A 14,472-nucleotide genomic window follows, 5' to 3' on the forward strand; every position below is an offset into this window, starting at 1 on the left:
GGGAAAGCAACAACAGTTGCAAGGGAAACACATTTGAAAAGAATGGGATGAACAAACGACTAACAGGAAGATGTGCAAACATCCCACAAGCAAATCAGGATGAAAGCAAGATGAATGTTCATTGTCATATAACTGTCCCACAAACAAATAAAAATTAATGCTCAATATTGACTAGATATACAGTAGTCCAATTTCTGTGTAAGCCTTTTGCAAGCAAACCAGGGCAAGCAAACAATAAATAGGTAACCTGGAGGGCTCCTTTGTGGTTTGGAAGGTGACTGGAAAATGCACTGAAAAGTGTGGGATGAATAATTAATGGAAATATGTGTAAACACCCTGAAAGCAAATCAGGATGAATGCTCAATAAATACTGGACTAAGGGTCCATCCATAGCTAGGTTTAATGTGGATTGTGAACCATCTGTGTCTCCTTTATCTCCATGTGACATTTTCCTCCAACTACTTTTTCCTCCCCAAATCTGGAGTGTCCCTATGCAATTGATGTAGCTTTCTTAGTCAGATTTTTCAAAGCATAGGGAATCTCTGGATTTAGGGAGTAGAAAATGAAGGACAGCAATATCTGGATGAGAACAGCATAATAAATAATAATAATAATTATTATTATTATTATTATTATTATTATTATTATTATTATTATTATTCCCCAGCCACTCTGGGCGGCTTCTAACAAAAAGTTAAAATACCGTAATGCATCAAACATTAAAAGCTTCCCTAAACAGAGCTGCCTTCAGATGTCTTCTAAAAGTCTGGTAGTTGTTGTTCTGTTTGACATCTGGTGGGAGGGCGTTCCACAGGGCGGGCACCACTACCAAGAAGGCCCTCTGCCTGGTTCCCTGTAACTTGGCTTCTCGCAGTGAGGGAACCGCCAGAAGGCCCTCGGAGCTGGACCTCAGTGTCCGGGCAGAACGATGGGGGTGGAGACACTCCTTCAGGTATACTGGACCGAGGCCGTTTAGGGCTTTAAAGGTCAGCACCAATACTTTGAATTGTGCTCGGAAACGTACTGGGAGCCAATGTAGGTCTTTCAAGACTGGTGTTATGTGGTCTACATGAATGAGGGAAAATTAAAGGAGATACAAGGCATTCCCAAACCACATTAAACCCAGGTATGGACAGCCCCATAGTCTAACCACCATATAAGCTTTGTGGAAGCAAATCAGAATGAATGCTGAATTCATCAGGCTGCCTGGAGGTGTGCATAGGACTCCAACCAGGTAGCAGTATCCTATGCATGTTTTTTTTTAAAGTGTCACTGAGTTCCAATAAGCATGTTTAGGATTACAACATTAATCGATTAATCACAGATTAAAATCCTGACACACGCACACACCCTCTCAATTAACTGGTAAACCTGACAAGAAGCAAAAATCCCCGGACCAGCAGCTCTGGCCACACAGCTGTGCCAGTGCCAGCCTTCCTGTCCCAGATCAGTTGAAAAAGAAATGTAAAGAAGGATTTCCCTTCTGGTCTGCATCCAAACCCAGCCAATGAAAGTTATGAAATGTCAGCATTTTCAGCCCAAGAGAAACTGCTTCTTGCAGGTTCTCCAAGGGCATACTTCCCACTTCACATAATATGGCTTATAAGCATACACTTAAAAGATGAAAATCATAACTCTAACATACAATGAGTGGGATTCACCTAATGCAGCCCATCAGTGATAGTTCTGCACAGGGACTCCAGCTCACAAATGGGCCTTCCCTTCTCTCCTCTCCCCTTGCACTCCCCGAGGGAGGAGGAGGACTGTTGCATCTAGCAACTGCAATGTTTGCTCTGATGGAACATTTGTGTGGTGTTGAGTTCTAACCAATGGGCCACTGGGCCTACTCTCACCACAGAGCCAAGACAGGCTGCACTCTGTCAAATGAACACTCAAGGGGTAAATGCAGCCTGGTTTGTTGCCATGCTAAAATATGAAATGGCCTACCAAAGGCATCTTCATTGAGGTCTTGCAATATGCAGCAATGTATATTAATCAGCCAACAGTTCAATTCATCCATGAAGATTAAATATATTTAATCATTTGGCAGCCTTAGCATCAACATGCAGGGAACATCTTTGCTTCATTTGTTTACTTGTAGATCCTCACAAAGTTACAATTCCCAGCACCCTGAACAAACTACAGTTCTCAGGATTCTTTGCAGGAAGCCTCATGCTTAAAATGTATGGCCTAAGTCTGCTCAGCCCATACAAGTTTTCCCTCAGTGCTCCTTTCCCCAGAATAATCCTTGAATCTTGTGGCTGCAACTGTCAGAGCCAATAGCCTGGAGAAACCCAGGAAGGTTGTATGTAAGGAGCCAAGCACATATGCATTAAAAGGCACAGAGGAGCAAACCTCTGCCTCTGCCTAGGTCATTGCTCAGTCTTAGGGGTCATGCTAGAATCTGCAGCTGCCTGGAACCACGACTCCAGTTGTCCCCTTGTGCCATCTGACCTCAACCAAACTGGTAGTTGCAATGTGACACTCTGGCCATCAGCAGTGATAGCTGCCCAGGAGCTTTCTCCTTCTGCAAGCTCCTACAGCGACACCAAGAAGCTGGGAGTCCCTACCACTAGCTCCTCTGATCCAAGAACCCAGCTGGCACCTAACTACAATATTGCACTAGTGCAAAGACAGGGGGACTCTTGACAGGGAGAGGGTTGGGCTCCTCCTCCCATCCTGCACCTGCCACAACTGACTCATGCAAAGCCTCGCACACGGGAGCTGCCCCGGCACAGCTGCATCATTCACAGTAGCCACACTTGTGAAAACTGCACTCAGGTCTCACATAGCCTCTCCACAAAGGGCCACAAAGCTGACCAATGGTCAACCAAAAGCAACTGCTGTGTGTGTGTGATTGGATGGCTGCGCCCTTAGGGTCATTTCAGAAGGAGCTAAACCAGCCTAGATTTGCAGTCTCATTTCCTGTTTACTCAGCATTCCCAGATCTTCTGGAACGCTGGCTAGAAGATTTCCCTGCCAGGGGAGAAAGGCCATGCCTAATGAACTCTTGGTGGAAAAACATTTTAAAATAAGCCTGTGAACAAAATGTCTGCTGCTGCTGCTGCTTCCTCAGCCCCTCACAAGATGGATCAATGGTCTGACTCAGTACAGTGGTACCTCGGGTTAAGTACTTAATTCGTTCCGGAGGTCCGTTCTTAACCTGAAACTGTTCTTAACCCGAAGCACCACTTTAGCTAATGGGGCCTCCTGCTGCCGCCACGCGATTTCTGTTCTCATACTGAAGCAAAGTTCTTAACCCAAGGTACTATTTCTGGGTTAGCGGAGTCTGTAACCTGAAGCGTCTGTAACCTGAAGTGTCTGTAACCCGAGGTACCACTGTATAAGGCAACTTCCGATGTCCCTGTGTACTTTAGGCAAAAAATGGGGTGTGTGAGGGCAGGTGGTAGCTGTGTCCTCAAATCCAACACAGGACCCACATCCTAGGGATGGTTTACACACACCATCACTTGCTTTCTCTACACTTCAGGGCTTGCACGTGTATGTGCAAACTGGCAGCGTGAACTAATTCTGTGTTTGCAAAGGTGAGAGGGGGCTGTGTCCCACCTGCGGGGATTTGATCTCTGATGGTGCCTTCAGTGTGGGCAAGCCATCATCGCTTGGCATCATGGAAATCCCGTGACTGAACCAGAGCTGTTTTTGTATCACTGCCATGCCAGAGTACGCACTTCAAAATCAGACATGGGGTCATAGGAAGCTGCCTCCTCCCAGAGCACTTTAGAAAGAGAGTGAAAGAGGAAACAGGGCTGCTCCATGCTGAAGATGCATGTTCAGAAATGGCTCAAACAGGCTGCTGTGGTATTTGGCCAACCAGCTCTCACCCATCTGGCATCTGGGATTTTAAGATCTGTGTCAATAAAAAGCAAATGTCAAAATTGGTTCCTAAGCTTCTGAGCACTATCAATCAGACAAACCTCTCAGCCCCCAGTAATTTAGTTTCATTAGGTCCCTTGCAGTACCAAGGAGAACAAAAAATTAAACTAAAGTCAACTGCCCTTAATTTTAAGAAGGGGGAAATATTTCTTCATACTCCAGAAGAGTAGTCACGTTAAGTCAGCTGAAGAAGAAGAAAAAACAAGCAAAACAGATTCTTTTCATAGTTTTCTGAAGAGAGAGACAGAAATTCTTTTGCAGCAAACTGCATGGGGGAAAGCAGAAGTTGGGGTAGGGGGTGTTTGTAGGAAACCAGTGTGGGGTTTCCTAGATCAGGAGCACCTTCTGGAGCGGGGAACAGAGGAAGTTGGTTTTTACTGTCAGACCAGTGGTCATCCAGCACAGTCTACACTGTTTCAGACCGGGAATACTCCTAGTCTTACCTGGGTATGCAGGGCAAGTGCCCACCACAAAGCTGAACCTTGCCCCTCGGGACCCTGAAGCTGTTTTTTCTTCAAGAAGTATGCTTTCTAAAAAGTTTATTAAAATGTGTTGTTTGGCCCTAACTGATTCACCCTGCCATGAGCTTTCGCAGGCTGCAGCCTATTTCATCAGATGCACAACAGGGGCTTCCAGACTGTCGCTATTTGGGGGGTAGAATTCAGTGGCATGCCAGCAAATTCAGGTTGTGCAATTAAAACCAATTTGGCATGCTTGTGCAACAACCCTGCCCCCCACCCTGACTTTTTGCAATAAGGAAAGCAATAGGGAAACACACTGAAAAATGTGTGGTAATAATTGCTTGATGCGGCATCATATAACCTCTCTGGAAACAAAAACATAATGAATGCTCAATAAATAATCCAAGGCAGCATATGCACCATACATTTAAAGCACTTTAACAAACTACAGTTCCCAAGATTCATTGGGAGAAGCCATGAGCTTTAAATGCATGGTGTATCCACAGCCTAAGTCTACGCAAACTTATGCAAACAGATCAGGATGAATACTCAATAAATGGGCCACCTGGAAGTGACCTCAGAGACTTTGGACAGCTTGCAAGAAAAGCCCGCCTCGCCTTTTCTCTCTTCCCCTTGCAGTGTCTACCCTCCGTCTCTGTTGTACACCTACCCGGCGGCCACTTGGTACTCGGGTGCTCTCTCTTCTTCCCAGCACTCTCAGAAGAGTGTCCATGGTGTTTCGGGGCTTCATGGTTACAGATGATGGTGACGGCACATTAATCCCACAATTGCCTTGGAAACACTGTCAGGTCGGCATTGCTGAGAACAAATCCGCATGAGAGGGACGGGGTCTGCCCCGACTCACGGCATCCGTGGCTGTGGTGGATCTGCTTTATCCAGCTTCCCAAACCAGCTCAGCCCTTGGGAGTGTGTGAAAGAGGAGGATGTGGAGCTGGAAACAATGAGGCAGGAGCCAAGGCTGGGCTGCGAGATCAGGCGGGCAGGCAGGGAGCTGCTGTTTCCTGCCACACAATAGCTCCTTCCCTTTGCGCGGAGGTAATGGAAAAGGATGGACCGGGAAGGAGGGACAGCTGGGCCTGGCAGAGAAACAGAGGAGCCCAGGTCACCCCTTGAAGCCAGGGATGGGAAAGTGTCTGGCAGAGGCACTCAAAAGGGGCAGAGGCTACTAAGCACACCATACATATAAAGCACAAAGAATTGTGGGAGCTGTAGTTGACCCCTCACGGAGCTACAACTCCCAGCACCCGTAACAAATCATAGTTCCCATGAATTTTTGGTGGGGGAGAGGGAAAGGTGTTTTAAATGTATGATGCAGATGCAACCAGAGGCAAGCAAGCCACAGTGTGGAACTATCCAACAGGTTCTGATTTGAAGGCATCGGTTTGCTCCTTGGGAGGGCTGGAGTGCCCCGAGCCCAACACTTACACTATACCCGTTACAATGCTGAAGGGAGATTCAGCCGACAGTCCAGAAAGTGCGAGGCCTGTGCACTCCAGCTGTCCCAAAGACCAAGCCCTGTTGCCTCAGCACTGACTCTCGTTTCCACAAAGCCTCTTTTTCTTCTGATCTGTCAATAGAGGGACCATTCCGTGCTCCTCAGAGGCCCAGATAAGGCTGCTTGATAAACCTTTAGCTGAGACACTTGTAAGCCACTGAAGCATTCAGCCATAAGTAACGGATAGCTAAATAGCAAGAATATAAGATGAGCCCTGCTGGATCAGCATCTTGCTCTCACCGTGGCCAACCAGATACTCTGATGGGAAGCCCTTATGCAAGATATGAGGGCAAGAGAATTCTCCTCCACTTCTGACGGTGGAGGTAGAACAAAGCCATTGTGACTAGAGGCCATTGATAGAATAATCCAGCATGAAATTGCCTACTTCTCTTTTAAAACCAACCAAGTTGGTGGCCATCACAGCAAATTCCATAGTTTAGCTATGGACCATGTGGAAATGTTCCATATAGAGAAGCAATGGCCACATAATATGGAGGGGTTTTTGCTTTAGAAACTACTACAATACCCCACTGGGAAAGCAAAGAGTTCTGTTCTCTCCTGTTTTTCCTCTCTGGGCAGAACACTGCTGACCAGACACTGCCCAGAGAAGAGAGTCTGCCTTTTCCATGTTTCCAAGGTTCTTTGCTGGCCTCTTTCAACCGTGGGTGGGTGTTAAAGTGAGTCAGACCAGAGCTGCCTTGAGGAAGCTGAACTTCTGCCATGGAACTGGGTCAAATGGATGCAGCCAGTATGGCACAGATGATGTGGTCACAATGCAGGGGAGAGGTGGGGGGGGACACACCCATGACATTCACAACTTTTTACTTAGAAGCGCAGTGCCACGGACCTCCATAACCAAATGGCACCCTCTTGGCACACCAGAAGCTTGCGTCCATGCGGCTCCAGTGCTACCCATTCCTCCTTTCAAGTTTCCTAATGAAACACACAAACACCAGTTTGAAATGGAGCTATAAATTCTGGGTGTTATTTGTAGCCAACCCTGGATAACAACCAGCAAAAAGAAAAAGAAAAAAAGTAACAGCGTAATTATATTTTGTCCCAAATTCTAGCATGACGCAGCCTATAGAAAAAACACATCCAAGTTTAACCATGCCCAAGGTCCAGAGCCAAGCCTGTGGCAAAGCAAGGATTGCATTCCAAATTCACCCAAAGGCCAGAACAAGCCACCACTGAATTAGCAGCTGTCCCACCAGTGAAGAGGGAAATGAGTCAGGCTCATTTGGGGCATCACCTGCCGTGGTAGAGCAAGAGCAGGTGAAGCTTTGAGCCCAATGCTATGCCAGAGGTCCCACCAATGGGGTGTGGGTTGGAAGGGACTGTCACAGTATCTATGTCACACACACATGCTTCCCAGACTCTGGACTTACCCAGACTGCCTTTTGTGTCACATTTCTAGGGTCAGGTCCGGGCTTTAAAGTTCCATGTCCGAAAAGGTTTGTGGTTTTGGTTGTGTGTGTGGATCTGTATCCTGGCACTTTCTTCAGGAAGACCTATGTCTTATTGCTGAATTGGAGCAAATCGCCATTGGGTTTTCTATGGATTGACATTTGCTCTGATTCAGCAGTAACACATGAGTTTTCTTGGGGGGGGGGGCGCGCGGATAAAAACATCATTTGGACCCGGAGCTTAAAGGTGCTGCCCTGTGCCTGGAAAGCGCAGGACAAGATGAGCTCTCTCAGATGAGCTCTCTTATTTGATTCCAGCAAAGCTTTTAACTCCGTTGCTGTTTTACGTTACTGTCTCTTACCTTCCCTCTCCTGAGTTCTTTTAATGCTTTTTTAAAAGTCTGGTAAATTGTTATTATTTCATTATTTAAACTGATGGGGATTACTGCTCTTTTTTTTCTTTTGATCATATCTGCTGCACACGGTGAACTGTTTGAGCATCTCTGCTGCTGGAGCGGAAAGTGGGATAGAAATTTCCATTAAAATAAATGTGCTCATTGTCCTTCAGAAGTGTCTCTCCTCCTTGGACAATTCACGTGCTGCATGGGCTGAAAGAGTTCTTGTCTTACATTGAAAGGCTTTGCATTGTACAAACGATGCCTTTTCCTCCTCTGGTGACTTGACAGCTATAGCAATGTTGAGGCACTTTAAAAAGTTTTTTTTAATACTCACAATAAATACTTTTAAAATGAGTTGCTTTTCTACCACTTGACCTCTAGTGGGACCCACAGCAGCCTTTGATCTTTGCTTCTGCTGCTCTGAAAGCTCTTTCTCACTGCACTTCCAGATGGTGTCCATGAGCGTCAGTGTGGCGTCACGGTCAGAGTGCTGGACTGGAACTTGGGAGACCCTGGTTCAAATCCCTCCTTGGCCATGAAGCCCACTGGGGGACCTTGGAACAGTCTCTGCCTCTCAGCCTCATATCCTCACAGGGTTGTGAGGATAAGATGGGGAGATTTTTGTATGCCACCTTGAGCACCTTAGAGGGAAAGTGGAATATAAATGTAATAATATTAATATTTTTGGGGTGGGTTTCAGTTCTGTTGGGAGTGGCTGTTTGGAATCACAAAAATGTTAATCTGCTTATGACATTCATCTCTTTCGATTTTCTTTCCCTTACATTTTTAAATGTAAGACGCCTGGAGTCCTCCTTAGGTAACAAAAGACTAGTAAAAACAAAAAAAAAAAAATTTCTTTCCAGTAGCACCTTAAAGACCAACTAAGTTAGTTCTTGGTATGAGCTTTCGTGTGCATGCACACTTCGTCAGATACGAATGGTATCTGACGAAGTGTGCATGCACACGAAAGCTCATACCAAGAACTAACTTAGTTGGTCTTTAAGGTGCTACTGGAAAGAAAAAAATTTTTTTTGTTTTGACTATGGCAGACCAACACGGCTACCTTTCTGTAAAAGACTAGTAAGTCCAAATCAATGGGATATTGCTTAGGGGTGGGTTGTTTGGGAGGAGGTTGTTGCTGTTTGTGATATTGATTTTTTGTATCTTTATTTTAGATCTTATTGTGATTTATGTGGAAATTGTTTAATTTGGTTGTGTACTTTTTATGTTTTATTTATTGTTTATGACTTTTGTTATGTTTGTAATTATGTAATTTTTTCATGTTGTAAGCCGCCTTGAACATGGTTGTTAACTATGGAAAGGTGGCGCACAAATAAAATTATGTATATATATGTATGCATGTATTCCTAGCATCATATACTGACAAAACTCAGGTTGCACAATGAAAGTGGATTTGGAGCTTTTCTGCAACAGGCACACACCCCACACTAAAAAACAGAGGACTTTTTGCAATAAGGAAAGTGACAGGGATAATACTATTTTTATTATTTATACCCAGCCACTCTGATTGGTGCAATGTTGTATCATCTCCCTCCAAAGGAATTTGAACAAATGCTCCATAAAAAGCCACCATCATCTAACCTCCCCTCCAAACTGTGTGCAAACTAATTGCGGTGAATCCTCAATAAGCAGGACATCTGGAAGCAACCAGTGCCTCTGAACCATGATCACCATATTTTGTATTTTTGTGTTTTTATATTGTAAACCTCCCTGTGACCCTCGGATGAAGGGCAGTATATGAAATTTCATTTTAAAAATAATAAATATTGCAAGGATGGAAAGCCTGACTACAATTCCCGTCATCCCTGATCATTGGCTATGTCCGCTGGGGCTGAAGGGAGTTGGAGTCCCGCAATATCTGGAAGGGTCACAGGTTCCCCCAACCCTACCATATGGCAACATCACAATCTTGCACTCCATCTTTAAATGTGAGAGGGCTGCAGGAGACAATGCAGCTGCAGCTTCATCTAAGATTCTTCTACTTGCCTCCTTGTTACTGCAGGACAGAATTATTTTATTCTTTTTAAAAAAACAACACAAACATTGCAGCAGATGGGCAGCACCTGATAAACACGTTTCTGATTAGAAATGCGTGTGGGGAGGGGTGTGTGATCCTGGGCAGGCTTTCCATCAGTCAAAGCGTGATAACATTTTATTTACCGTTTCCCCACCACTAACCAATACTAAATTATACAAAAAATAAGCAAAATATATGCAGATCTGCACAAGCCATTCAGGCTGCAGCACCCAGCTTTTCTTGCTGCAGAACTTACATTACCTTGAGGCAGATTTCATACACAGTGGTACCTCGGGTTAAGAACTTAATTCGTTCTGAAGGTCTGTTCTTAACCTGAAACTGTTCTTAACCTGAAGCACCACTTTAGCTAATGGGGCCTCCTGTTGCCGCCGTACCACCGGAGCACGATTTCTGTTCTCATCCTGAAGCAAAGTTCTTAACCCGAGGTGATATTTCTGGGTTAGTAGAGTCTGTAACCTGAAGCGTATGTAACCCGAGGTACCACTGTACATACATTTATATAGCAACACAAATTGTACACACTGTTGTGGGCAGACATCAAGTCTTGTTGGATCAGCCCTATTTTTAATAGAACCTCAATCTCTACTAATGAGAGCCCGGTACAAATGACATTATAATTAGAACTGAAAAACAGGGTGGCCTCTGAGCATAGTCTGAGTCTAGAGATTTTCTTCAGCACCAAAACTGAACCGAGCAGCTTACTATCCCATTGCAGAAAAGTCTGCTACAAGTTAGTTGTCTTCATTTCAGCAGCATAAATTAGGTGGGGAAAACGTCATTTCGTTGCTACCACTGTGAAGCAACTGGGAATCAAAACCTCTTACTACAAATCACCCAGAGATCTGTCAGTAGATCTCTATCAGATCCCAACTGGCCTTCTGCCTGCCCTGATATACACAACCACCACTTACAACTTTTTGTGTTTACCCAACCATTAATGCCAGGATCCGCTTGAGTCAACTCACCATCTCCCTGCTGCCCTCAAATGAAAGTGTTATTAGCCACCCACTATAAAAGGGTTGTAAAGCATTCCTCCCATTTTTAAGGAGCGTTTTAGGGATTACTCAGAGCTAATAAAAAGCACATCTAATTATTTGACAGCTGGGGAGGGCAAACCGACCAGGTGAGCAGGCCAAAAGCAGTGAGCAAGAGACTCAGTTGCTACTCTTAGCTTGGCCTTGCCAGGTCAGAGAGATGGAGATGAGTCAGCCACGGCCTGCGAGCGGCAGCTGTGGGGGCAAGGTTGTTACAAGCCAAAGTGCCACTGAGGCGAGAAAGCAAGCAGTGGGCCCACTTGGCCTGGCTGGCTGCCTCTTCTGCCACACACTGGCTTATCAGTGGATTTGGTTATGCTGAAAATGCACACACATTTAAGTTCAGCGTGATTAAGTGACAGAAGCCAGCAGCTGGCACTGTCTGTGTGTGTCTCTCTCTGTGAGAGAGATCAGTAACAAAATACCCACCATTGCAATGTGGTGTAGAGACAGGACCTTTTTGGGGGTGAAATGTACTATATACTCATACCCTCCAACATGTTGCATCTTCTCATCTGTGCTCCAAAGACATGCTTTTTTGGGGTCATGCCTCACAGCACCCAAAAACACGTGTTTGGGGTGCTGCACAAGATCACAGCCCCCCAAAAGCGCTTATCACGATTGCACAATATCACAGTGCCCAAAATGGCTGCCATGCTCTCGCAAGGGGAAATGAGATGTCCCAGTTTTTCAAGGATGTTTGCAGGGTATGTAAACTCAGACACATAAGAACGTAGGAAGAGTGCTCCTGGATTAGGCCAAAGGCCCATCTAGTCCAGTATTCTGTTCTCACAGAGGCCAACCAGATGTCTGCAGGAAACCCACAAGCCACAGTCCTCTCCCCTCATGCAGTTCCCAGCAACTGGTATTCAGAGGCATACAGGCTCTGACAGTGGAAGGAGAGCATGCTAGCATAGCTAGTAGCCACTGATAGCCTTTTCTTCCATGGATTTGTCTAATCCTCTTTTAAAGCCATTCAAGTTGGTGCAATCAGTACAGCACTTCTTTGGGGGAGCAAGTTCCACAGTACAAGGTGTGTGAAAAAGTGCTTAATTTTGTCTGCCCTGAATCTTCTAACCTTTCAGCTGCATTGGATGTCCCCGAGTTCTAGAAACATGGGGGGGAACGTTTTATATCCACATCTCCCCACCATGCATAATTGTATATACCTCCACTGAACAGCACCCCTTGGGAGGGTCCCGTGCCATGAGATCCAGGCTTCCCACTGTCAGGGGTGGATGGCAGGGTCTGCTCTCATGGTTATACTGTCGCGCAAGCACATCAAAGAGAGCATGGCAGCCAATCATTTATATGTCAGAAAGTGATGGTGTGCACTTGGGGCAATGCATTGCATGTCCATCCACTACCTCCAGCCTGGAGTGGCCTAGCTTCTGCTGACAGGATATTGTGATAACAGAGGAACAAATTCATTCATAACAAAGCAGGGGACAAAACTACAACTATGTGAGGATCAAGCCTAGTAGAGGCTAATTCACAACAAATGCATAAGCACATAATTTCTCCCCAAAAAGTTTGGGACTATAGTTTCCCCCTTTCACAACAACAATTCCCAGCACCCTACAGTCCCCAGAATTCTTTGGGGGATGTGCTTCAAACGCATGATGTGCATCTGCCTAGACTACCTACTTAGCGTGGCTCCGTCCCCCGTACGAGTTTTGTTTCTTGGCCATGTTGGAGTGCCAGAGAATCTTGGGAACCACCTTTTTAAAAATTCTTGGTAGAGAGATACAAAAACAGCAACATGGTGCCACTCTTACGCAAACAGGGCTGCTAAATAGTCATATCATTTTAAAAATAATAATATCATTTTAAACAAAAGTGAAACTAGACCAGCTTGGGTTTCAGCATATCTGCTGAGGCAAGAAGGAAATGATATGGCTTCACAGGGGGACTGAACAGTGAAAGCTGTTCCCTTCCAATCATACAAGCCAAGGCTGGTGGCTGCAGCTCAGGACTTTGTAAACTGTCTTTCCTAATGAAGCAAGAGGCAACAACTCAATAAATATGCACCGTTATTTGATCAGTAGGATTAATTTATTGTGATGCAAGACACACATTCTTGTTGGCGTCTTAAGCAATGCCGTCTCCTGGATGGTTCAGATCAGTATTGAGCAAAGATTGAAGTTACAAGCAACCCCTCACAACTCTGGCCATATGCAGTGGTACCTCGGGTTAAGAACTTAATTCATTCCGGAGGTCCGTTCTTAACCTGAAACCGTTCTTAACCTAAAGCACCACTTTAGCTAATGGGGCCTCCCGCTGCCGCCACGTGATTTCTGTTCTCATCCTGGGGCAAAGTTCTTAACCTGAGGTACTACTTCTGGGTTAGTGGAGTCTGTAACCCGAGGTGTTTGTAACCTGAGGTACCACTGTACAGGGCAAGAATACATGGCTGATATAGGGAGCTCCTCCCTGCCAAGAATCCAGGAACTGTAGTCTGTGACTGGTACAGTTCCCATGATGCTTTGTGGGGGGGCATGTGCTTTAAATGTACAGCATGTGCACAGCTACTGGCGCCCTACCCAAGGCCATGTTCAGTTGGCAGCCCTCTTAAAGTGTCAAAATTGCATTGGATGTTGGATCCTCCCTTAGCGGCAGCTAATCTGGTACAATATTTTGGAAACTGTGAAATCCCCTATCATGGGGAGACACACAAACATAGCCCAGCTTAGTCATTTGCCAAATACTGATGGTCACTAACCCAGAAATAGTACCTTGGGTTAAGAACTTTGCTTCAGGGTGAGAACAGAAATCGTGTGGCGGCAGCAGCAGGAGGAGGAGGCCCCATTAGCTAAAGTGGTACCTCAGGTTAAGAACAGTTTCAGGTGAAGAACGGACCCCTGGAACGAATTAAGTTCTTAACCTGAGGTACCACTGTACATTCCAGCCACACGAAAGTCAGAGGTTTCCGAGTACACACCCCTCTCCATCCAGGCAAGCAGAGTTTGTGGACGCTTCCCAGTCAAAAGGCACTCCATAAGGGTGCAGAATAGGCCTGGGGAGGGGAGCTGCCTGGGAGAGGAGCCCAGGGAAAGAGCATGTGGCCCAGAGGGCTAGACAGAAAAGCTCAGAGGGCTGCCTTCCCTCGCCAAGGCTGAGCTCCACCCACTCCCATTTTACTCATAGGTGCATCCCAGGTTGTTAGCCATGGACAGCTAGTAAGTGAAACTTCCATGTTCTGAACATCAGACAACATGGGCGGCGAGGGTGGGGGAGAGACTGTTGCCTTCCTGGCCTGCTCATGTGCTTCCTGGCTGGCCACTGTTAGAAACAGGATTCTGGATTAAGCAGATTCGTGGTTTGATCCAGCAGGGCTGCTTTTACATACTCACATTTAAAGCACTGGCTTCTGCATGGGCTTTTTTGTAAAGTGAAATGAGCTGCTTGCCCCCTGCAGACCCATATAAGGTAGATAAAGCATATTTTGTTTGTAAAATATTACAAGCCATCCTTCAAAAGCCACATCTCCAAGCTGTCTAGTGAAGTCAGAAGCAAGCCCTTCCAAAAGGCCAGCATCCCATCAAAGCTCCCCTCTTCCCCTTTCCTGTGGCTGCCTTTGAAGCCTATTTGGTCCATCCACGCCCCCACTCTTGGAGCAATCCTGTGTCTCCGCCACAGCCTTAAAAAACTGGGAGAAGATTGTGTTTCCAGCCATTGGAGCCCATTTGCAAGAAGCTGCTCCC

General features: G+C 45.8%; 1 protein-coding gene across 4 annotated transcripts in view; it reads right to left on the minus strand.

Moving 5' to 3' along the window:
* TNS2 (tensin 2) overlaps nt 1-14,472 on the minus strand; it is a 139,248-nt gene that overhangs the window by 89,914 nt on the left and 34,862 nt on the right. The window contains exon 1 of one of the 4 annotated variants that reach the window (XM_083599725.1): nt 5,026-5,452. The exons of 2 other annotated variants lie outside the window; for them this stretch is intronic. Coding sequence is in view for 1 of the 2 variants with exons in the window: in XM_083599721.1 (XP_083455847.1) it covers nt 5,026-5,106 (81 nt within the window). In the remaining variant the exon portion in view is untranslated. Of the gene's footprint in view, nt 1-5,025; nt 5,453-14,472 lie in introns of those variants that run through there. One more of the 4 variants, XM_083599721.1, reaches the window with a different exon arrangement.

Source organism: Podarcis filfolensis (assembly GCF_964270895.1).
Source record: "Podarcis filfolensis genome assembly, chromosome: 2".
Classification (NCBI taxonomy): domain Eukaryota; kingdom Metazoa; phylum Chordata; class Lepidosauria; order Squamata; family Lacertidae; genus Podarcis; species Podarcis filfolensis.